The 26,113-nt window shown below is 39.8% G+C and overlaps 1 protein-coding gene across 2 annotated transcripts in view; it reads right to left on the reverse strand.

Annotated features, from left to right (window-relative positions):
* Positions 1 to 255: 255 nt before the first annotated feature.
* LOC124790074 (rRNA methyltransferase 3, mitochondrial) overlaps positions 256 to 26,113 on the reverse strand; it is a 58,176-nt gene continuing 32,318 nt past the window's right edge. For both annotated transcript variants that reach the window (XM_047257642.1, XM_047257649.1), the window contains exons 3-4: positions 17,814 to 17,969; positions 256 to 990 (exon numbers count right to left, since the gene is read on the reverse strand). In XM_047257642.1, the coding sequence (XP_047113598.1) occupies positions 611 to 990; positions 17,814 to 17,969 (536 nt within the window). In that variant the 3' untranslated portion in view covers positions 256 to 610. The remainder of the gene's footprint in view (positions 991 to 17,813; positions 17,970 to 26,113) is intronic.

Raw genomic sequence — 26,113 nt, forward strand, 5'->3', positions numbered from 1 at the left:
TAATTATGACTTCAGTTTTAACCAAAGTTTTGGGGGAGAGATTTGATACTCCACCAGAGCAAACAGAAACACAAAAAAGTCTCTTTACCCTATCTTGTTCAACAATATTACCCAAATGTATTGGCAATTTTATTTACAGTTGTACACATATACCACACTTATCAAAAACATTCCAAACAGCACAAATAAAGGTTGTTCTACTCTCCAATTTATTTCAGTGTTCGGAAGACATTTCAGGTAAAAGAAAACAATCACTGAATAATTCCGTTATTTTCATGATGAAACAGGATCAATGTTGTTTATTTTCTCTGAGTTACACCAGTAGTTACAACTACGCTTTCCTGCAGCACGAAGACAAGAAATAATACAAAAAGGCTTGCACAAAAAAATCACACAACTCTGCTTCCCAGGTCTGATAACTGCATGCTACTATTTTTAATTGCATTGACATATTTAATAGCTAATCCAAAGTAAATGAAATAAAAAATGGAGTGTGACAAAAACACGATTCAAAAAACTAGCTACAGTTGTTTATCAACTCAAAATCAGTAACTACCATATCACCTCTCATCCTCAATTCATTATGCAACTCAAATAGTGTCCACAATATCTAAGTACCAGCAGTCAAATGCCGTCTTGCTTCAAACACAATAATAGCAAATGCAACAGCCGTGTTGAGACTATCAACCCCAACACTTATTGGAACATGGAGACGAGCAGAAGCCAGTGCCAGGGCAGATGAGCTGAGCCCATGGGTCTCACCACCAACTATCAGAGCTATGTGTGAAGCCAAGTGAAAGTCAGCCTTGTTGTAATAGAGCAATGGTGTCACATGACTTTGTAGTTGAGAACTGTCTGCCGCAAATGTAACACAACCATCCGGCAGGTGCTCGGGAACAACTTCCCATGAAAGATCTTCTATTAACTGCAAGCGACCATGTGCACCTGCTGCACTGCGTAACACTTTGCTGTCCCATAGATCTACACAACCTGTAACATTTTGGATGTTAACTGCATTGTACAAACATGTGGCACAGCGGATAGAGAAAAGATATTACAGAAAAATTAAATGATGTGAAGGTGACAAACCACTTTACTAAAGTTAAAAATATCTAATTAACAACACATAAAATACTGTTTTCAAAATTCTTAATACCGAAGAACCTACTGCTAGCGCTACAGGTGTTCTTTGAAATACACATCAGGCAGAGAAATACTACATTTCATTAATACCACTGTAGGCCAAATGAAATTTATACAAAATGAACTTTTCTAAATACATGCAAGATTTCTATGCCACAGTTCCACTATTGCCAAGAAACCTTCTGTACAAAGTATATGGCCGCCCATCACAATTAAGTCATGGAAAGACATACATATGGTATAGGACACGATAATTCATTTTACTTGGCTTTCAAATATTTTCTACTACTGTTTTCCTGAAAATTTTCTCTGATCTATGTTGTTGTAATCATCAGTTTTAAGACAGATTCGGTGTAGCTCTCCACTTTAGTCTACCTTGAGCAAATCTTCTCATAGCTGCATAAATACTGCAGTCTGTTTTCATTTGAACCTGCTTACCATTATGAAGCCTTTCTCTCCCTCTTCAATTTTTACCCCTCCATTACAAAATTAAATAGCCTTGATGCCTCAGGCTGTACCCTTTCAACCTATCCTTTTTTTTTCTGGCCATATTGTGCTACAAAGTTCTTTTCTCCCCAAACTGATTCACTACCTCTGTGTTAGTTACTCAGTATACCCATTCAATATTCAGCATTCTCTGTAACACCACCTCTTAAGAGCCTCTTCTCTCTTTGCTATATACTGTATATCATCCACGTTTCACTTCCATAAAAAGCTACGCTACACACAAATACTTAATAAAAGCTTCCTAACACCTAAATTTATATTCAATTAGTGACCCATCTCCTATTCGCACAGGTAGCACTTAGTATCTACAGCCAGATGACTTGCCTTATGTAGGAATAATTTTGTTTAAGGGGCACTGCATAGAGGTATGATTAAAAATCGGAGAACAATGATAGGTAACCCAAATATCATCACTTTCATATAAATTAAATGATTTAAACACAGGCGCCACTTGCTACTTGCTAGTATACTGCAGCACTTGACAGTGTGAGCAGACAGCCTGACTGCAACCCACAATTGCAGATTATCGGTACACTCACAACAGCATGTGCTACCAATATATTCTGAAACACCATGCATAAAAATGGGATTCTTCCAAAGCTCATACCTCAGTTTCTATTGATGATAGAAAATTAGGGTCAAGTGTTTTGGATAGCCCTTGAGCTAGGGACCATCTGTATACCACCCAAAAGATCATCTTACTATAACTATCCTACAGTATACGGTTAAGTTTTGAATATTACACACCTCCTCCAGATCAGGCAAATAGAGCAAACTGATTGGTTCTTTTTTGCATTAGATGTGGTCTACCATATGCCTTAAGAGTCACCATTTACTTCATGGGCAGTTCCTGAGAAAAACTGCAGCATATATCTAAATAACTAACTGTAGCAAACTGCTCAAATTTAAATGATATATTCTCTAGGATTTCTCTAGAAGTGCCATCTTCTCATTTTCAAAAAGCCTTATTGGTTACCACGAAACAGCCCTAAAAATGGTTTCTGGGTAACAAAACCAAGCTGTGGATTCCAAGATGGCTTTGCACAGAAAATGGCTGTAATTTTCACAATATATTCCTACAATGCCAATCTCGAACAATCTTGAAAAATTTTTTCACTGTCCAGTTTTGAAATACAGAGGTTCAAAGTTACCCTACTTGTACATGTAAAATACACATGTAAAATCTGATGTCAGGCAAACACAGTGCAAAATTTTTTTGCACATAAAATCTGGATTGAGGTGTACAATTATTTTTGCATTATTTCATTTTCACATATGTAAACTATCAAAATTTTACCGAACCATAAATTTCTTTTCACATGAGTGACATGCTGTGCTGTAGCAGTAGGAAGAAGGGAACCAGTGGGAAAATCCTCCTATCAGAGCCCAAAGAAGGTGGATATGCTCCTACTTAAAAGACTCAGGCTGAAAAGTGGACCCCAGCTGCCTCATTCTTCCCTCCTCAGCACCTTTAAAAATTTACCCAAAATTTTGGTATGCAAAAATATTCACAATTTTTTATGCTGAGGGAGAACGAGGCAGTAGCAATGACAAAGGGGGTGAAAAGTAATAATACTACAAGAGGATAGATGATGGTTGTGTTATCGAAAGAGTGCAGGGGACAATGGCAGAGCGAGAGAAAGAGAGGGACACAGCAGCAGGGTGAAGAAAAACTGGAAGAGCCAGTGATAATCAGAGACAGTCTTATGACAATGAGGAAGAAAGAGAAAGTCATAGTGAGAAGAGACAGCAGCATTGTGAAGGAATAAATGAGATAGCAGAAGTAAGAGAGAGGAAGGCAGAGACAGTGATAGTGAGAGGAGACAGTAGTGGCAGGATGGAATAAAGGAGACTGTGGCTGTGAGACAGAAGAAAGTGACAGTTAGAGAGAAACAAAGAGATAACGACAATGGGTTGAGCTGAATGAGTGAGTGAGAGTGGGCAAGTGGGGATGGATGAGTATGAGCAACCTGCGGCAATGGACTAGCGGGTGAGAGCGAGTTACAGTTAGGGGAGATTGTGGGAATGAGAGGTGAGTTGCACGATAAAAAGAGCAAACTTTTTGGGAAAGCTTTAAAGGTGCTGAAGAAGGTAGAATGGGGCAGCTGCTACACCACTTTTCAATTCGAGTATTTTACACAGGAGCAACACTTTCTTTTGAGTTCCAATAGGGGCATTTTCAGCCGGTTTAATTCATTTAAGACCCAACATATATTATATACAGGTCACATTGTGAAATTTGATGTACTATGTTGTGCCCACAAAAAAGTACGGGGAATGAATAGAAAGAAGTGGAAGAAGTGCATGAACAGGTTCAACAAATACGGAACAAAGCATATGTCTGACCTAACTTCCAATTTTGTTCTTTGTTATGGTGTTACCCTAATTTTTAACATTTAAAAACAACCAAATGTACAGTGCATTCCATATTTTCACATCACATCGCATGCTTTCCAAACATTACAAAGCTTAACAAACATGCAAGCAGGTATACAACAGTTTTGGGAAAATTATAAGTTCATCACAGGCTTTGCAATCAAGTGATACAGACCTACAAGTATCTGTTTCAAGTGACATATGCCATACCTTCAATGACAAGTAATATAAAGTAGACTATTTATGTTATAACTGGTAAACAGTATTTATATTAAAGAGAGAATATAGATAAAATGTACTGTTCATGTCCAACTAAAACAACATACTGAGGGCAGAATAATTGTTTCTGTGGAAAATAAATTAGGCCAAGTGATTCCACACACACATGGGTTCGTCCCGTGCTATATACTGCAATATGCGAACCTGAATACTCATGATGGGGAGGTTAAAACTTACACACTGTGGAAAACAGGTGGTAAGGAAAAAGATGGTTGGCATTCTATAAATATTGTAAAAAACATAAAAGAGTTTCTATAGCAACAATGTCATGAAAAGGATAGATTGTCCCTCATCACACAGAGGAAGCACTGAGTTGCAGGCAGACACAGTCAAAAGACTGCTAAACATTTAAGCTCAGATTTAGAGTCTGGTCACAGTGGTCATGTTTGTGTGTGTGTGGGTGTGTGCGCACGCACGCATGTGTGCATGTTTGCTTTCTATTTCCAATGAACACCTTTTAGCCAAAAGCTTAAATGTTTAGTAGTCATGATTGTACCTGCGTGCAACTCAATGCCTCTTCTGTTTGAAAAGTAGCAATTTCTTGTTTCATAATATTGTTGTTATTCCAGACTGGACTTTCCACAGTTAAGATTCGAAAGCAAGGGACACACATAAACCAAGATATCAACCATATGTCCACTATTCAATCCATAAAACAAATATTACTTACGTTTGTCTTCCGTTCTGCCACCCACTGCCTACACAGTATATTCTATATATTAAAAAATGATGCATGCCTTACATTACATTAAAATTGTTAATACGCATAACAGCATGCTTGCATACTCTGGGGCGATACACAGTTTCACAAAAACATATTTAATGATATAATAATATAAGGGATCATGTGTGTGCATAAATTTTCTTTGTAAAATAATTACAGGTTATCCTACGTCTACTTTTGATCTGCAGTACCACACAAAAACTTCCTCTCACACAATTACTGAATAAGTGTCAGGTTTTCTCCAAGTTAAATCTTTTTAAATAAAGAAGACAATCTAAAGTATCCTGCCATCCAATAAAGTTTAAAGATATAGAAATACATATTTGAAGGTACATTTACATCATCTCATAGTCTGCTTAAACATTTGATACGTACCCTGAGGCTCCATATTATGCTAAATGACAGTCATCATCATTTTGAACAAAAAATTCACATGGCATTAACATTTGAAGGTTATGTATACAACGATGTACTGGCTACTTATAACTGTTCTGTTCAGTGGTGTGCAAAAGAATCTACATATAGGAATAATGCAGCTGACCACTTATTTATGTCTGATAATCTGTATAGAAGACAGTGTAATGTTGCAATACTCCTGTTATATAACTCTTATATTTGCCTTTTGTAGCATAAGAGGGGAGGTAATAATAATATGGCACTTAATCTCATTTGTGCTTGGTAACCCTTAGTCAAATTAAAGAAATTAAAGACCGATTACATCTGATGAATGATACAGTGTAGATACCACCAAGTTTTTCTGTATTGACCCATAGGTTTCTATAGCTTTTACTTCTGCTCTTAGATGCCTGGTATGCACATCAAGCATCAGCCAAGGACCCAACAGCAGCAACTTTAAATGGTTGGTTCTTGATCTGGTCAATATCAAATTGTTCCATTTGGAATTACCATCAAGAAAGAGCTCCAATTCTTAGTGAAGTTTTGCAAGCCATGACTTATAATGGATTATGTCCACAAGTATTGAAGATTGTTGTGTGTGCAGTACATATGTATGACCCAGATGACAAAATACATTTTAATGTGAGCAGTACCTTTGGTTTATCAACTGTTTCAGCAGAGCAGAGAATTTCACTTGGCTTTAGCAGTGCTAATAGGCCCTAGTGCTTTTCTGTAGTGTAATGCTCTCTGAAGCCACTGTATTTCATATTAAAGTTCCTTTTAAATGATGATTTTTCCCTTATTTGGCTACTGCTACAAAACCTTTTAAAGTCTTTTACTCACTTGTGTAATGGATAGTGTGCACCGTGTGTACATTTTGCAACTGTCAACAAGCATGTACGCAGCACAGTGCTCCAACTCTTGACTCTGTGGTATGGCTCAGTGTACAAAATTAACTCCATTTTGAATGGGCCTTGCACAGTAACCAGTTAATAATAAATGTACATGGTGTCTCCCTAACTCAGAACCTGAAGAGGGTACTTCTCTGAACAACATCTAAAGCATGTATGTTTTACCCTAACCACAAGTTCTTAATCACCATTGTGTACATTGTTGCTGCAAAGCCCAAAATTGAGAAAAAAACTGAAAATCAACCATAAATACAGATCCCTATCAGCAGGAATGATGGTTGACTTGAAATGGTTTTTTAAGAGAGATAATTCTCTTGCACACCAGGCAGTATGTCACCACTCAAAAGGTTGAAAGTGCTCTGGCATAAGAAGTGCAGTAGAAATTTAGGAAAAAAATGTAAACTCCCACAGACAGTTGGATCAGTATGTTTTATCTCCATGTAGTGTTACATTCCTTCCCATATGAGTATGTGTATGAACTGATGTCTTAGTAGAAGAGCCCTGACATAAGATCAAGTTATCTAGTATCTCTTAAAACCTCATCAAAAGTTACTAAAAGACTTCTTGATTTCCGAGATCTATAAAAGCAACAACTTACATTAAGTCCACTAGGTAGGAATTGCAATGACATTTAGTAAAAAGTGCTAGTGGGATTTTCTTCTTCTCTGTTCTCAGTGTGCAGTAACAGCCTGGTACTGAATTTGATCTTTGATAGTGCATTGTCACAAGCCTTGTACCAAATTCACTTTCAGCACAGAGAATGTGAATTTGTAACTGTTGAAGAAGCAACCACCATCCCCCACAGCTGAACAGTGCCATTGAAATTTAACCTTTTGATTCAACAACCTAGGAAAAGACAAACTGATACTTATCATAAAGAAGACACATCAAGTTGCAGCCACGCTCAATTACAAGACACTTGTATAAAGCTTTTTGCCACAGCCTTCATCAGTAAAAAGAGAGACACACATCATTCGCGCACACAAGCAAGAACACTTAATGTACACACGACTGCCAACTCCATTGGAGTTTCCATTATCTGACTGACCTTTTGATGTTGTTAGTCAAAACTAATGCTCTACAATAATGTTCTTTCACGAGCAATGAATTAGACAACTTTTGATATGATGATGGTAGCAACACCTAGAATCCACTAAATACCAAAAGTATTAAGTGACCATACAGATCCATGATCACTTAACCACAAAGCACAATTCTCAACAACTGATCAAATTTAGCTCAAAGGAACCTGAAAATGTGCTCAATACCATTAAGATCAGCTGAACTGGAAGATGGGGGACAGGTGCATACACATAAGCATCCTCATGTTCATGGACTGTTCTTCAAATCATTCTGGTAATTCAGAAGCGCATTCACTTAGTGAAAATACAAGCATTTAGGGGTGCTGCTTGTGAATAAATGGCTGCACAAGTTGGAGAGTAGGTTCCATTTCCACCACCTCATGAAAAGTGTTCAGTACATATGTAATATGAATCCCCACATGTGGTATTTGATAAACTGATGTGTGTATTAATGTGTACTGTGACTCATCAGTACAGACGACCTTTCTCCATACCTCCAACATGAAATGGTGGTGTTTATGCACCATGTGCCATGTGACGTGTGATGACCATAGCAACACAAGTTGGACAGTGGCCTCTGTACACCATAGAAGATGGTATGGCTGCTCACTGGTCATTGTTGTTATCAATCACCATTGAATTGGCAGATGATTTGCTGCACTATCATCTATCCACTCTCCCCGTCTACAGCAGTAGACAGTGAATTGTGATCAACATATTGATGGCCTTGGTAGTAGCCTTTGACAGCAGTGACTGTCACTATCACTGTACATCACTGAAACAGTGGCATATGAAAAGCCTAATGCCACCACAGGCTACGAGTTTTGAGTGAAATAGGTACACACTACCTGCCCATAATCAAATACAATGGTATTGTGAATATTACCCATCCTACACTCAACTGTCACACCAATAAGCAAGTTGATGATATCCCAGACCCATCATTAGTGGAACTATTACATTTGCTGTGGGAAGAGGAGCACTTCCACCAGCACAGCAACTAATATCTCTTATTCAATGGCTCAATGTGCATATTTTCACGTACCTGAAATGACCATCCCCTGTTAAACAAAATATTTTTCCCATGAGCATGCAGGAAGCCAAACTACACTCCTGGAAATTGAAATAAGAACACCGTGAATTCATTGTCCCAGGAAGGGGAAACTTTATTGACACATTCCTGGGGTCAGATACATCACATGATCACACTGACAGAACCACAGGCACATAGACACAGGCAACAGAGCATGCACAATGTCGGCACTAGTACAGTGTATATCCACCTTTCGCAGCAATGCAGGCTGCTATTCTCCCATGGAGACGATCATAGAGATGCTGGATGTAGTCCTGTGGAACGGCTTGCCATGCCATTTCCACCTGGCGCCTCAGTTGGACCAGCGTTCGTGCTGGACGTGCAGACCGCGTGAGACGACGCTTCATCCAGTCCCAAACATGCTCAATTGGGGACAGATCCGGAGACCTTGCTGGCCAGGGTAGTTGACTTACACCTTCTAGAGCACGTTGGGTGGCACGGGATACATGCGGACGTGCATTGTCCTGTTGGAACAGCAAGTTTCCTTGCCGGTCTAGGAATGGTAGAACGATGGGTTCGATGACGGTTTGGATGTACCGTGCACTATTCAGTGTCCCCTCGACGATCACCAGCGGTGTACGGCCAGTGTAGGAGATCGCTCCCCACACCATGATGCCGGGTGTTGGCCCTGTGTGCCTCGGTCGTATGCAGTCCTGATTGTGGCGCTCACCTGCACGGCGCCAAACACGCATACGACCATCATTGGCACCAAGGCAGAAGCGACTCTCATCGCTGAAGACGACACGTCTCCATTCGTCCCTCCATTCACGCCTGTCGCGACACCACTGGAGGCGGGCTGCACGATGTTGGGGCGTGAGCGGAAGACGGCCTAACGGTGTGCGGGACCGTAGCCCAGCTTCATGGAGACGGTTGCGAATGGTCCTCGCCGATACCCCAGGAGCAACAGTGTCCCTAATTTGCTGGGAAGTGGTGGTGCGGTCCCCTACGGCACTGCGTAGGATCCTACGGTCTTGGCGTGCATCCATGCGTCGCTGCGGTCCGGTCCCAGGTCGACAGGCACGTGCACCTTCCGCCGACCACTGGCGACAACATCGATGTACTGTGGAGACCTCAGGCCCCACGTGTTGAGCAATTCGGCGGTACGTCCACCCGGCCTCCCGCATGCCCACTATACGCCCTCGCTCAAAGTCCGTCAACTGCACATACGGTTCATGTCCACGCTGTCGCGGCATGCTACCAGTGTTAAAGACTGCGATGGAGCTCCGTATGCCATGGAAAACTGGCTGACACTGACGGCGGCGGTGCACAAATGCTGCGCAGCTAGCGCCACTCGACGGCCAACACCGCTGTTCCTGGTGTGTCCGCTGTGCCGTGCATGTGATCATTGCTTGTACAGCCCTCTCGCAGTGTCCGGAGCAAGTATGGTGGGTCTGACACACCGGTGTCAATGTGTTCTTTTTTCCATTTCCAGGAGTGTATGTACAAGAGATGCTGTCACCACTTGCCAAACAGAGGAAACTACCACCAAAATATTACCACTAGTAAACACTAACGCAATGAAGGAATGTGCTCATTCAGTTTCTATGTAGTTCAACAAGGAGAATGGTATCCCACACAGAGTTTTTGGAATACAACTCCACCCTGTTTATAATGTCACATGCCAATTTAATCTCAGTAGATTTCCTTAGAACATTGTCCTAACGGATAGAAGTGAAGGCTGAAATTTTTGTATTCAAGCACTCCAAGGGATGGTCAGTTTCAGCGCAATGTTCAGCAACAACTGATATGCAAGGCTGTTGCATGCATGCCTGACACATATTCAATACATTGGTCAGGATGAGCTGACCAACACATGCGAAGCCACAACCACAGGGGACACAATAGACATCTGTCTTGCGTAGACATAACCACCTTGATGAAACATGGAAGAACCTTGATCTCAAAGAGAGACTAGAAAATGTACTTCAGATTATTATTATTATTATTATTATTATTATTTCAAATCAAGATCACTTTTGTTTCAAATACTTCCCCCACATGCTACTGATGCAGGGGCCTTCTTCCAATCTCAGTCTTCCAAATATAATAGTGCAGAGTGAATCCAATCTGTTGCTCACTGTAAATGTTCTGCAGAGGATATACTTGATGTAAGATAATTTAGTTGGCTGACTTTCAGGATCCAAGACTGCATGGCCCCTGTGCACCAACGAACAAAGTATATTTTTATGTTTGGGTAAATCATGAGACTTTCAGCACAGAGGCACAAAATTCTGCTAGTTGGATTGCGCAGAATGGAAAGTACAGTTTTCTTTGGTTTTTCTGCAAAGCAAAAGAAGGTTTTTTTTTTTAGGAGGGCATTCTGATTTTCTATCCAACCTTTTGCCCAGATCACTGCCACAAAGATATTGTTTCAGACATATGCATCCTAGTCAGTATCCAGTATGTTTCCTTCTAAGCTCCTCCACAATTTCCCAGGAAGATTTAAAAACTGTTTGCTTGACTAACACCTAAAAGTCAAAGCAAAATTTAGATCCTTCCAAATGCAATATAGATGTGTTTCTTGGTAATATTAGTTTCTTGTTTCTTAGTTTACCAGGTCCCAAAGCATTCAAATTTCACCAGTAGCCAAGCAGTAAAGCAATATTTCCAAAGAGACAAGGTCCTACAGGAACCATCCAGCCAATAGCAAAGAAAACACTGAGATGTTTGAAGCAATCTGCAAATCATTTAAGAACAACTCTCTCAAGACAAACTTCTGGCAGTAAGTATCATGAATCCTATCCCAGACAAGAGTCTGGCTAGCCTAACGTTTAATGTGTTTGGTGGCAGAAGAATTAAACAAGCAGAATTCCTTTTCTGCTTGCAGAGGTGTAGTAGTACAGGATTATCTGCCAGGTGCATCTATTAAAGTTATTTTGTATCAGTTGATAAGACATCATCTAAGCAGAAACTCAGTTTAGGGTGAGTGTATGTTGGTTTTCATATACATTGTTTCATGTGTTCAGTTATTTTTGTTTCATCTCTTTTCTGTCCTGGGAATGTTTATCTTTAGAGCCTCTTTTCATTGTGGAGAATACAGAAAAGTCACAGACAGAAAAGACCGTGAACACTATTTATTCTCAAACACTCTTAGACATCATGCTTTCTCAGGTGTAAGTAGTAGGAAAGAGCAAGGCAGAGGGCCAAAATTTTAATTCAGCTTCATGTTGCTACATTCAAAAGCTGCTGACAACATCTTGCACACAGACAGAAGGATCCTTGTTCATAATGTAGAGGCACGCTCTCTCTCTCTCTCTCTCTCTCTCTCTCTCTCTCTCTCTCTCTCTCTCTCTTTTCAGGCAGAAGGGACAGGAGTGATCAGTTTATCTGTTATGTGCCTCTATGATTTACAAGTTTGGCAATTTACCTTTCACCTATTCAATGGTTTGAAATGTTTCTCTTTTCATTATGTGACAAGCAAGTCACTGGGGTCACCTCCAGGGAATACAGTGGGTTGCAAAACTAGTTTTGTTTTAATGTTGGTCAAAAACATACCTGCCACTTAACCCTCACAATAATAAGGGTAGGAGGCAAGGGAATTACTTTATGCAAACCTTTTGAAATTATTGTAATATAGTGAGTTACTTCATATTTTAAAATTCTGAATTTTTTTTATTACTTTTAATGAATTCTTCTACCCAATTACACAAATGTTTTAAATTTTTAAGTTAAATTTAACTCAAAAATTTAAGTCTTAATAGTCAATGTCACTTTCCCAGTGAAAGTGATATTCAGTATTCAACAATGGAAAATCAAGGATGGAATGTAACAGTATTTTGAAGAGGCAGTATTTTAAGGTTCAGGACCATACCTATTGCTATCTCTTTAAAAAGTATAATGCGAGTAAAGTCAACAAAAAGTAACAAATTTTGTATTTAATTTTTTTTACAGTGGGCATAAAATATCCCCCCACCCCCACAATCAGTAGAACACAATATTGGAAGTGCATTCAAGTCACAAAGGAGGCAATGAAAGATATTTTCAGATTCTGGATCTTTCTTACACAACAGTATCTCTTTAAAACATATACGGTTACTACAACCCAACAACAATTAACAATTTATTTATTTTTTTAGATTGGGTGTACAGTGCCCACATGCCATCCCATCCCTTGGTTATAAGCATTATGGAAAATATGTTGATATGGCTATGGTTAATGCTATATGACCAGTAGTATTGTTGAGTTGGAGGATCCATCATTTGACTCCACAGTGTAGGACAGCTGTTCCACATTCATTTTAGCATTTGAATGAAGTAGTGTTGGTTAACTGTAGTAGCTTAAATTAATGGTAGATTATTTACTTAATGTCAGATTCCTCTCATTAGCAAATGGATGTTAGACCCTCTCCCTTTCTTCCAGCCAGTTAGCCATCCTTTCCCCATTCCTTCGATCAGGTAAAAAAAATAAAGATAAAAAAGAAACAATGCATATATTCCTGTTTGTTTTCATCCAGTTAAGTTGCTCCTCGGGTTATGTCTCATACTTGTAGCATCATAAAAAATTATCTGTAATTAGTTGTTCATATTGCTCTGACTTTTTCACAACAGCAAAATTGTCAAACACATGAAACAGTGTTTATAAAAACAAGCACTTCAACCTAACTGACATTTCATTTTGGATGGTCAACAGATTTAAACAGTGTGTTCTAAAGGTAGCTAGCAGGAAAACCCATTTTTATGGCCACTCCACCCACAGGAAAGGAATACTGTTCTCTCTTTTGGTTCCCCATTGTATGGCTGGTGCAAGAATTGATAACATCTGTAATTGCATTTGGCGGATATCCTATAAGAAACTCATCTTTCTGTTACATTTGCCTCAATACAATTTAGCACACCAAACTACTGTGAGTGAGAGTCTACAAAAACTCTCTGTGGTCTTTGCAAGTACCTCTGCTGGTTTAATCTAGTGTTAGACTAATAGTATATCATTTCAAGAAAGTATGCACAAGATGCCTCAGCTCTGAATCTAAGGAGAACACCTAGGTCAACTAAGGCTTCTGTGGTTCATAGGACTGTGTGGATAGCACACATGCTATTTGTGCGTCATTCATACAATGCAACAATATTATATCTTACTACTGTCCAGAATCCACAAAATTATTTAACGTCCTTTTCATGGCATAAAAGTACAATAAGATCAGATGATAACATTACACAGAAGATGTTCAACAGAAGAAGGAAGAGTCCCGCAAACAGTATTAATGTAAAAAGTTTTCAGATGTACAGCCAGCAGCTATAAATGAGAACATATACTGTTACATGTGTGCTTCCGCGTGACTGTCTCTTTTTTACTTCACTCACTAATCACAACTCAAGGACTTCTTACAAAAAATCCAAAATTATTCACTTATTTTCACTGTCTTTAGTTTCATATAAAATGTATGGTAATAGTATCATACTACAATCAACTACAGTCCAATCATACAATTTCTGAAAGTTAAAGGACAAGGTACTGTCTCTGGAAGCAAAGACAAATATAGCAATGAGCTTAACTCTTTATCAACAGTAATAATAAGCAATATTAACTTTGTACACAATACAGGGGTGTGAATTATAGTCAGTGAGTCACCAATAACTCAATTGAGTGTTTGTAAAATTGTTGTTTAATGGTAAAATAGCTCCGAGAACTGAAAAATTGACAAATCAAAACAACAACCTGGGAATGAAATATCTCCTGCTCACAGAGTTTCAATGTTGATGTTGTTGTTGTTGTGGTCTTCAGTCCTGGGACTGGTTTGATGCAGCTCTCCATGCTACTGTATCTTGTGCAAGCTGCTTCATCTCCCAGTACGTACTGCAGCCTACATCCTTCTGAACCTGCTTAGTGTATTCATCTCTTGGTCTCCCTCTGCGATTTTTACCCTCCACTCTGCCCTCCAATACTAAATTGGTGATCCCTTGATGCCTCAGAACATGTCCTACCAACCGATCCCTTATTCTAGTCAAGTTGTGCCACAAACTCCTCTTCTCCCCAATTCTATTCAATACCTCCTCATTAGTTATGTGATCTATCCATCTAATCTTCAGCATTCTTCTGTAGCACCACATTTCGAAAGCTTCTATTCTCTTCTTGTCCAAACTATTTATCGTCCATGTTTCACTTCCATACATGGCTACACTCTATACAAATACTTTCAGAAACAACTTCCTGACACTTAAATCTATACTCGATGTTAACAAATTTCTCTTCTTCAGAAATGCTTTCCTTGCCATTGCCAGTCTACATTTTATATCCTCTCTACTTCGACCATCATCAGTTATTTTGTTCCCCAAATAGCAAAACTCCTTTACTACTTTAAGTGCCTCATTTCCTAATCTAATTCCCTCAGCATTACCCGACTTAATTCGACTACATTCCATGATCCTCGTTTTTCTTTTGTTGATGTTCATCTTTTGTCCTCCTTTCAAGACACTGTCCATTCCATTCAACTGCTCTTCCAAGTCCTTTGCTGTCTCTGACAGAATTACAATGTCATCGGCAAACCTTAAAGTTTTTATTTCCTCTCCGTGGATTTTAATACCTACTCCGAATTTCTCTTTGTTTCTTTTACTGCTTGCTCAATATACAGATTGAACAACATCGGGGAGAGGCTACAACCCTGTCTCACTCCCTTCCCAACCACTACTTCCCTTTCATGCCCCTCGACTCTTATAACTGCCATCTGGTTTCTGTACAAATTGTAAATAGCCTTTCGCTCCCTGTATTTTACACCTGCCACTTTCAGAGCTGCTAGAAACATAGGTGTGCCTTTTCTTAATCTAGCTACTAAAATAAGTTGTAGGGTCAGTATTGCCTCCCGAGTTCCCATATTTCTACAGAATCCAAACTGATCTTCCCCGAGGTCGGCTTCTACCAGTTTTTCCATTCGTCTGTAAAGAATTTGCATTAGTATTTTGCAGCCATGACTTATTAAACTGATAGTTCGGTAAATTTTCACATCTGTCAACGCCTGCTTTCTTTGGGATTGGAATTATTATATTTTTCTTGAAGTCTGAGCGTATTTTGCCTGTCTCATACATTTTGCTCACCAGATGGTAGAGTTTTGTCATGACTGGCTCTCCTAAGGCTGTCAGTAGTTCTAACAGAATGTTGTCTACTCCCGGGGCCGTGTTTCGACTTAGGTCTGTCAGTGCTCTGTCAAACTCTTCACGCGGTGGGATATCTCCTATTTCATCTTCATCTACATCCTCTTCCATTTCTATAACATTACCCTCAAGTACATCACGCTTGTATAGACCCTCTATATACTCCTTCCACCTTTCTGCTTTCCCTTCTTTGCTTAGAACTGGATTTCCATCTGAGCTCTTAATATTCATACAAGTGGTTCTCTTTTCTCCAAAGGTCTCTTTAATGTTCCTGTAGGCAGTATCTATCTTACCCCTAGTGAGATAAGCCTCTACATCCTTACATTTGTCCTTTAGCCATGCCTGCTTAGCCATTTTGCACTTCCTGTCGATCTCATTTTTGGGACGTTTGTATTCCTTTTTGCCTGCTTCATTTAATGCGTTTTTATATTTTCTCCTTTCGTCAATTAAATTCAATATTTCTTCTGTCACCCAAGGATTTCTACTAGCCCTCATCTTTTTACCTAATTGATCCTTTGCTGCCTTCACTACTTCATCCCTCAAAGCTACCCATTCTTCTTCTACTGTACTTCTTTCCCCCATTCTTGTCAATTGTTCCCTTATGCTCTCCCTGAAACTCTGTACAACCTCTGGTTCTTTCAGTTTATCCAGGTCCCATCTCCTTAAATTCCCACCTTTTTGCAGTTTCTTCAGTTTCAATCTACAGTTCATAACCAATAGATTGTGGTCAGAGTCCACATCTGCCCCTGGAAATGTATTACAATTTAAAACCTGGTTCCTAAATCTCTGTCTTACCATTATATAATCTATCTGAAACCTGTCAGTATCTCCAGGCTTGTTCCATGTATACAACCTTCTTTTATGATTCTTGAACCAAGTGTTAGCTATGATTAAGTTGTGCTCTGTGCAAAATTCCACCAGGCGGCTTCCTCTTTCATTTCTTAACCCCAATCCATATTCACCTACTACGTTCCCTTCTCTTCCTTTTCCTACTATCAAATTCCAGTCACCCATGACTATTAAATCTTCATCTCCCTTCACTATCTGAATAATTTCTTTTATCTCATCATACATTTCTTCAATTTCGTCGTCATCTGCAGAACTAGTAGGCATGTAGACTTGTACTACTGTCGTAGGCGTGGGCTTCGTGTCTATCTTGGCCACAACAATGCGTTCCCTGTGCTGTTTGTAGTAGCTTACCCACATTCCTATTGCTTTATTCGTTATTAAATCTACTCCTGCATTACCCCTATTTGATTTAGTATTTATAACCCAGTATTTACCTGACCAAAAGTCTTGTTCCTCCTGCCACCAAACTTCACTAATTCCCACTATATCCAACTTTAACCTATCCATTTCCCTTTTTAAATTTTCTAACCTACCTACCCGATTAAGGGATCTGACATTCCACGCTCCGATCCGTAGAACACCAGTTTTCTTTGTCCTGATAACGACATCCTCCTGAGTAGTCCCCACCCAGAGATCCGAATGGGGGACTATTTTACCTCCGGAATATTTTACCCAAGAGGACGCCATCATCATTTATCCATACAGTAAAGCTGCATGCCCTCGGGAAAAAATTACAGCCGTAGTTTCCCCATGCTTTCAGCCGTTCACAGTACCAGCACAGCAAGGCTGTTTTGGTTAGTGTTACAAGGCCAGATCAGTCAATCATCCAGACTGTTGCCCCTGCAACTACTGAAAAGGCTGCTGCCCCTCTTCAGGAACCATACGTTTGTCTGGCCTCTCAACAGATACCCCTCCGTTGTGGTTGCACCTACGGTACGGCTATTTGTATCATTGAGGCACGCAAGCCTCCCCACCAACGGCAAGGTCTATGTTTCATGGGGTGGGAGAGTTTCAATATTCTTACTAATCTATGAATACTGTAACAGTCAAATGGTTCAAATGGCTCTGAGTACTATGGGACTTAACTTCTGAGGTCATCAGTCCCCTAGAACTTAGAGCTACTTAAACCTAACTAACCTAAGGACATCACACACAGCCATGCCCGAGGCAGGATTCGAACCTGCGACGGTAGCGGTCGCGCGGTTCCAGACTGTAGCGCCCAGAACCGCTCGGCCACACCAGCCGGCACTGTAACCATCACATTACATTGCCAGCAATATGTAAAATGGAAGTTGACTACCTGACTGCATATTTTATATACCGGTATATCTGACTCACACATGAACATTAGGTAAAAGAATACATACCTTTTGTTAAGATGACCTTCTCACAACCAGCAGCAGCAGCAATTCTCAGCACAGAGCCCATATTTCCAGGATCTCTGACATTATCACAGATTATTGTAATTGGCAATGAGTTCTCTGCTGGAGTCTGCCTTAATATATTTGATATCTCGAATAATCCTAAGTGAAAAATGAATAAAATTGAACATAAAGCACAACAACTTTGGGAGTAACTGACTGCAATTTTTTTTCAATCTGAATGATGGAATGGATGAATATTCCTTTGACTCAAATTTCAGTTCTACAAAACCCTATGAACAACCTACCTAAAAACACTGAACTTCAGTGAAATATCATTTTCCACGAGAACTGACTCATTCATCTATCAGTCTGTCACAAGAAAATAAAAATGAAGCTAGAAAATGACACGCAGTATGACACATATGGATAGTATGGACAGTTAAAGAGCATTTGAAATCAGGAAAGCATGGCATATTAACAATGATGTCCTGGCACGTTATGCACTGTAGATGTTGTTTGTTGACATTTTCCCTAATCTGTTTACCTAAAAGCCGCAGTCACCCTACAATACACTGAGAATTAAAATTAAAACCACAAATATACAAAGAATATGCATAATACACATGCAAACTGTGCACACATTTTTTCTCCATTAATATAAATAATGTTGTTATCATAAAGAGCATTCAGACAGAAAAGCTACTGCTAAAAAGCTCTGCATTGACAAATCAATAACTTTATGGGACTCTCATATTTTTCAGGCAGTGTATCAAAAACAAGAAACACAAATACGATGAAAGACTTTATGAATTCTATGAAACCAAAGGTGTGATTCTCAGAATAAAATTCTATCGTATCATACAAAAAGAAACAATACAGGTGGGTCATGTGTCTGTTGGTTTTTTTTACATCTGATGAAAACCCACTTGAACGAAGGATATGTGAAAATATAGACCAGCTTTGTAATTCTGTAGCTCTGAAAAAACTGTTGCCCACTCATATGGCCTAGATGTAAGTGGATCATTATGTAACAAGAGAAACAGCAACCCAAAACTGAAACTTGAAAATTTCATTCTGGAAACCAGAATCATTAATTAGTATGGAATATTTATACAACTGCCTATTTCTACATCTACACCTACATTTATACTAAGCAAACCACTGTGAAGTGCATGTCAAGAGGGTACATCTCATTGTATAGGGTTTATTCCCATTCCATTCATGTATGGGTTGCAGGAAGAATGATCATTGGAATGTATCCGTACGTAGTGTAATTATTCTAATGTTGTGCTCACGATCCCTATGTGAGCGATGCATACAGGTTGTAGTATATTCCTAGAGTCATCATTTAAAGCCAGTTCTTGAATCTTCGTCAGTAGACTTTCTCAGGATAATTTACATGTATCGTCAGGAGTCTGCCAGCTCAGTTTCTTCAGCATCTGAGTGATGCTTTCCTTTGAAACAAACAAACCTGTGACTATTCATGCCACCCTTCTCTGTATACACTCAATATCCTTTGTTAGCCCTATTTGGCACAGGTCCCACACACTTGAGCAGTTTCTAGAATGGGTCAAATGAGTGATCTGTAAGCAATATCCTTTGCAGATTCATTGTACCTCTCCAGTATTCCACCACTAAACCAAAGTGGGGTTGGGGTTGTTTGGAGGAAGAGACCAAACAGCGAGGTCATCGGTCTCATTGGATCAGGGAAGGACAGGGAAGGAAGTCGGCCGTACCCTTTCAAATGAACCATCCCGGCATTTGCCTGGAGCGGTTTAGGGAAATCACGGAAAACCTAAATCAGGATGGCCGGACGTGGGATTGAACCATTTTCCTCCCGAATGCGAGTCCAGTGTGCTTACCACTGCGCCACCTCACTCGGTAAACCAAAGTGGACCACCTGCTTTACCCATAACTGAGCCTATGTGATCATTCCATTTCATATCCCTCCAAAGTGCAACAGCCAGGTACTTGTATGAGTTGGCTGATTCCAGCTGTAACTAACTGATATTATAGTCATAGTTTTGGGTTTGCTCCACCTGCTGTACCTCTCTTGGGCTCAAGGCCATATTGGTCGGAACTTAGATCACTGGAAAAGCGTGGCTGGTCATATGAGTCCCAATTTCAGTTGGTAAGAGCTGATGGTAGGGATCAAGTGTGGTGCAGACCCCACAAAGCCATAGGCCCAAGTTGTCAACAAGGCATTCTGCAAGCTGGTAATGGCTCCATAATGGTATAGCCTATGTTTACACAGAATGGACAGTGTACTCTGGTCCAACTGAAACATTCATTAACAGGAAATGTTACATTTTTCTACTTGGACACCATTTGTAGCTGTTCATGGACTTCATGCTCCCAAACAACTATGTGCCATGTCACCAGGGCACAACTGTTTTGAAGAACATTCTGGACAATTCAAGCAAACGATTTGGCCACCGTGATCACCCAACACGAATCCCCTTGAACATTTATGGGACATGTGTGAGAGCTCAGTTCATAGACAAAATCCTTAACTGGCAACACTTTCACAACTACGGGCAGCTACAGGGCCACCAGCATGGCTCAACATTTCTGCAGGAAACCTCCAATGACTTGCTGAGTCCATGCCACATCTAGTTTCTGCACTAAGCCAGGCAAAAGGAGGTCCGACATGATATTAGGCAGTATCCCATAACTTTTGTCACCTCCGTATATATTGTTATTTATTTTCTGCATTATTAAATACAGTGTTAGGCTTATACACATACACATGTACAACAATTAGTAAACATTACAACATGTGTTTTACAAAGCATCAACTGAAAAGTTTGCATTTTTAACACATTTACATCTAAACACATTTTCATCTAAGCATCATCATACATTTCACATTACAGCTGTCACACAGTTCACAATAAATGTTCGAATATCCCACCGTCAACTTCATGCATTTGTGCACTCTTGGAAGAACATGTTGTATTGCTTGTCTGAGCGCCTCTGCACACTCCCTAATTAGGACAGCAGCATTTTGCTACTTCACTCGCAACACACTATGGACAAGCTCAACAGGCTAATTTAATGACAGAAAGATGTCCCAAGAAAAGAGGTTGAAAGCAATGAGGTAGGTTGGGCTAGTATAAAATGTCAAAGAGGTCGGATAGGTAAAATCGTAAGTGCATGTGTGCCAATAGCCCAAAAAAACTACATCAAATGTGTTCTATCTTGGAAACCATTCGGAATAGGGCATATGTCAGTTATTTTGCTTCAAATGAACATTCCTGTTATAGCCCTGAGCAGTGGCCATTCCTCCTAGGACACCCTGTAGAAATAGATTTGGTACTAGATTATTCAGTTGTATAAATGCATTTTACCCTTGAGGACAGTGACACAGAATGACTATCTATATTATTATTTTTACTGTTCACAATATAGGAGGAATGCCACACAACAGTTTTGTGTATCTTAAAGATGATGGTTTCAGTCAATACTGGTAGCAAATAAAGGCTTGCTTTATCAACAGCTCTAGATGTTATATATAAAAACATTACTGTGTTGGTGCAACAACTATTAACACAATTATATGACACTACCTGAGAAGCAAATTTTTGGAGAGCAGGAACAACATGCTGTCAAAGGCATCAGTTGAATAACATCAGAGTCAATCAGTTAATTATGACCTATAAGATGTTAAACAGTTAGTGGAAATTGTTTGTTCGCGACTTCCTTCAATTTTATACTGCCCAGTAAAACAAACTGTGAATATCCTCATCTTTAAAAGCCACATTAAGAGAAAGTGTTAGAAAAGAATGATTTTCTTGAGGTAAATTTTCTTCCACACCACAGCAACATTGGTATTGCTCAATGTCTCTTTCTATTAGGGCGTAGTATAATAAGACATAGTATCCTTTGGTCACCACTACAGAGCTTCCCCTCTACATCATTATTCATCTGATAAGCACTGATTGTTGTTGTTCAAACACATCCATGTTTGTAACAGAATGTTGTCTGAACTGATGTGCAATGCTTGAAGATCCATAATCATGTGCAAAATATTCTAACTGAAGAGTTATTACTGAACTGGGCTATCGTTTTGGACATCTCTAAATACGAGTTCACAAGTCCGCACTCCGAAGTAAAACTTGCTACCATGCACAAACCGCTCCACACTCCAAGTCTCTCTCATGACCGTGTGTCCCTCGCGCCATACCATCCCAGACTCTCAGTGACCTGTCCCGTCCTGCCTAGAACTCTTCTCCTGCTTTCATCCAGTCTCCCCATTCACGAACGCTGTGATTAGCTACAGCGCTCGCGCCGTGTCTTCAAGCCAACACACCCACACAAACATAATGAAGCACATTCAAAATACTGGATTTACATTTAAATAACTTGAAATTAAATAAATATTCCTAAGGCTGGACCATAAATGCACTCTAACACACATTATTAGAGACATAAACAAATTAAATAAACATATATCAAAGGAATAGAACAAGAGGTAGGCCAGTAGCCTAATGTCTCTGTGCTTTCTAAAACACAGTAAATATTTAACCAATTTCTTCATGAATAGTATAAATCGGATATAAGCAAAGACATAGACAAATAAATATATTTATAAGCATTCTGCTACCGTTAATTCGTGTAACTGAGGAGTACTTATGGCCTGATGCGATCGATAGTAATCGGCCACTTTGACCTCCAATAACTCATGTACTATTCAAGTTACATGCCTGTAATGTATACCAATTTATGTTTACACAAATAGCTTTCTAAAGACATGACGATCGACAAAATCGGATGAACCGTTTAGATTTTGGAAATTCGTTGCTGGGTGTTACTTGTATAATTTACAGTCAGATACTAAACTTTAAACTAATAAAGATATTGAAAATCTGATTGCACCATCAGAATCACCATGCAAATAATGGTCATGTACATGTTTCTTTTTGATGTATCATGATTCATCTTGCTACTATTAATTTCTACACGAATTGTGAAATGTCTGCCATGATGGTTTCACAAAGTCCGCCATCTTTGGCACGCTTGGCATACAAGTCTCTTTCATTGACACAGCGTCACCATGGAATTCCCAGCCACGCAGTCTCTGGACCCCAGCTAACGTTCGGCACCATGTGGCCGCAGCCCACTGAGTGGCGCCACAGCTTGCCCGTTACCTCACACTGTCATCCTAAATAGAGGATTTTCATCTGTAGCAGCCTCACCTCTGTAGATAGTTGGCTCGAGCAGTTTTCAGAAATTTAACAGCTGGATGAGCAGTTGGTACTTCTGTACAACAATGGGGTATGGCTACAGCTTGTCAGGAAGTGACCTCATCCAGGTTACAGCAATGAGCTTCGTCACATAGGTCAACTACAATCATCTGCAGTTCATTGGCATGAATAGAACTGTTCTGTGGTTTATGTCTTACAGCAAAGTAGTTGTAGAACACTACTCTTCTTTCTCTGCAATAGTCCTCTGTCCTCCAAATGTTCCTCTGCAAGGTGTTATAATTGGTGGAGGAGTTATTGTACCTGTGTTGGTCAGATGCTGGGTTGTCATTTGAAAGCTGTAGCTGTAGCATATGTTCGCATTTGACAGGTGGTGAAGACCTGATGTTAGATACTGATACACCTCTTCTTCAACATTCTCTATTTCCTCCTGCCATACGAGGTTGACATTCATGGCTACTACCTCTCGTGTACTCAGTCTAACATATCTGGCTGTCACAAACCCCAAAATCTCTTCTCTTAGTACCTGACATATCAGAGAGGCAAGGTCATGTTGGGCTTAAACAACTGACACAGGGACCACATTCAGGAGTTGTTCATACTTCATTCACCCAACTTTTTTCAGTTGCATTTCCTCGATGCACTGGCACCACTTGATGACCCTTTATAATATGGTTACAAAATTGTTGAAAAATCATTGGAAGCAGTCACTTCCACAAACTATCTAAGAGTATGCATACACAGCAATCTCAAGTGGAACACTCACATAAAATTAATCATGAGTAAGGCAGATGCCACAATGATACTCATTGGAAGAATCCTCAGGAAATGTAAACTATCAACAAAGTAAGTAATCCACAAAACTCTCGTTTGACTAGTACCTGTATAGGGCTCATCAGTATGCAAATCTGCACCAGATAGCACTGATAGAGTAAACACAGAGGATCCAAAGATGAACAACACATTTCATTACTGGTTCATTTAATAAGCACAAAAGTGTCATGGAGATGCTCAGCGAACTACAGCAAAGAGGCACTCTGCATCATGTTGTGGTCTACTGTTACAGTTCCACGGGTGTACATTCCTAAAGGAGTCGACCAATATATTGCTTCCTCCAACAGCTATCTCATGAAAAGACCACGAAGATAAAATTATAGAGATTTGAGCCCACACAGAAACTTACCAGCAATTGTTATTCCCACATGTCCTACACAACCAGAACAGGAAAAAGAGGGAAGAGACAGTGGTGTACAAAGTACCCTCCACCACACACCATACAGTGGCTTGCGGAGTATAGATGTAGACGTAGATTCCTTGGCTTTTGTGACATCGTTTACCAGAGAAAAGCTTGGTACATGTCTTTTACAACTCCTTTCATCAGAGTGAGATTTTGTTGTCTTCTGGTATTCAGAGTCACAATGTGGCCCAGAGCCAAAACATTCTTTGTGTAGGACTGTGTCATTTCTCCACGACATTGAGTCCCACTCAATTGTTCTTCCACTAAACTGACTTCTTGTTGATTGTTGCCAAATGTTTTCTTGAATTCGAAGGAGGAGGAGGAGGAGGAGGAGATCAGTGTTTAATTTCTCATCAACAATGAGGTCGTTAGAGGGAGCGCAAGCTCGAATTAGGGAAGAATGGGGAAGGAAATCAGCTGTGCCCTTTCAAAGGAACCATCCTGGAATTTGCCTAGAGTGATTTGGAAAACTCACGGAAAACCAAAATCAGGATGGCTGGATGCAGGTTTGAACCATCATCCTCCAGAGTGCGAGTCCAGTGTGCTAACAACTGCACCACCTTGACCGGTTTTTCTTCAGTTCATCCTGGAATTTGTCCCAGATATCCAGCTTCCCTCTGTTGTCCTTGAAACACTGCTGGACTGTGCCATCCAGGCAAAAGTACATGTTTGCAAACACGTCATGTCATATCATCCATTGTATTTGGTGACTCGGTCAAATTCTTTCAGCCATTTCAATAGGTCCTGACCAGTATCTTCAAAAACACTGATGGATGCCTGATGTGCACATGACTGACTTATTTTTTTTTTATCTATTGGTCACCTATATAAAGGGATCTCGGAACAATAAACTGGTTACATTCCAGTTCCTGTCCATGTTGGCGACGATTTTTATGTTGGCTAATTGGAGCTATAGCTTATAGGTGTTTTGAGGTACCCATAGTCTTCACCAAAACATGTCATGTCGTAATCACATTTAAGCCCAAATCTGCAAGCAGAGTCATCAGTGAAATACAACACTTAGCACCGACAGTTCATTTACTATGGATGCCAATGTACAGACAGCACAGAACTCCTTCCTGGGTGGAGAATTCTGCTACTTACACACACAGCAAATATTCCAGAATATGCAGGTAGATTAGAAAATTTAAAAAGTTAGATATAGTGGGAATTAGTGAAGTTCGGTGGCAGGAGGAACAAGACTTTTGGTCAGGTAAATACTGGGTTATAAATACTAAATCAAATAGGGGTAATGCAGGAGTAGATTTAATAACGAATAAAGCAATAGGAATGTGGGTAAGCTACTACAAACAGCACAGGGAACGCATTGTTGTGGCCAAGATAGACACGAAGCCCACGCCTACGACAGTAGTACAAGTCTACATGCCTACTAGTTCTGCAGATGACGACGAAATTGAAGAAATGTATGATGAGATAAAAGAAATTATTCAGATAGTGAAGGGAGATGAAGATTTAATAGTCATGGGTGACTGGAATTTGATAGTAGGAAAAGGAAGAGAAGGGAACGTAGTAGGTGAATATGGATTGGGGTTAAGAAATGAAAGAGGAAGCCGCCTGGTGGAATTTTGCACAGAGCACAACTTAATCATAGCTAACACTTGGTTCAAGAATCATAAAAGAAGGCTGTATACATGGAACAAGCCTGGAGATACTGACAGGTTTCAAATAGATTATATAATGGTAAAACAGAGATTTAGGAACCAGGTTTTAAATTATAATACATTTCCAGGGGCAGATGTGGACTCTGACCACAATCTATTGGTTATGAACTGTAGATTGAAACTGAAGAAACTGCAAAAAGGTGGGAATTTAAGGAGATGGGACCTGGATAAACTGAAAGA

The sequence above is a fragment of the Schistocerca piceifrons genome, chromosome 1 (assembly GCF_021461385.2).
Source record: "Schistocerca piceifrons isolate TAMUIC-IGC-003096 chromosome 1, iqSchPice1.1, whole genome shotgun sequence".
Lineage (NCBI taxonomy): Eukaryota > Metazoa > Arthropoda > Insecta > Orthoptera > Acrididae > Schistocerca > Schistocerca piceifrons.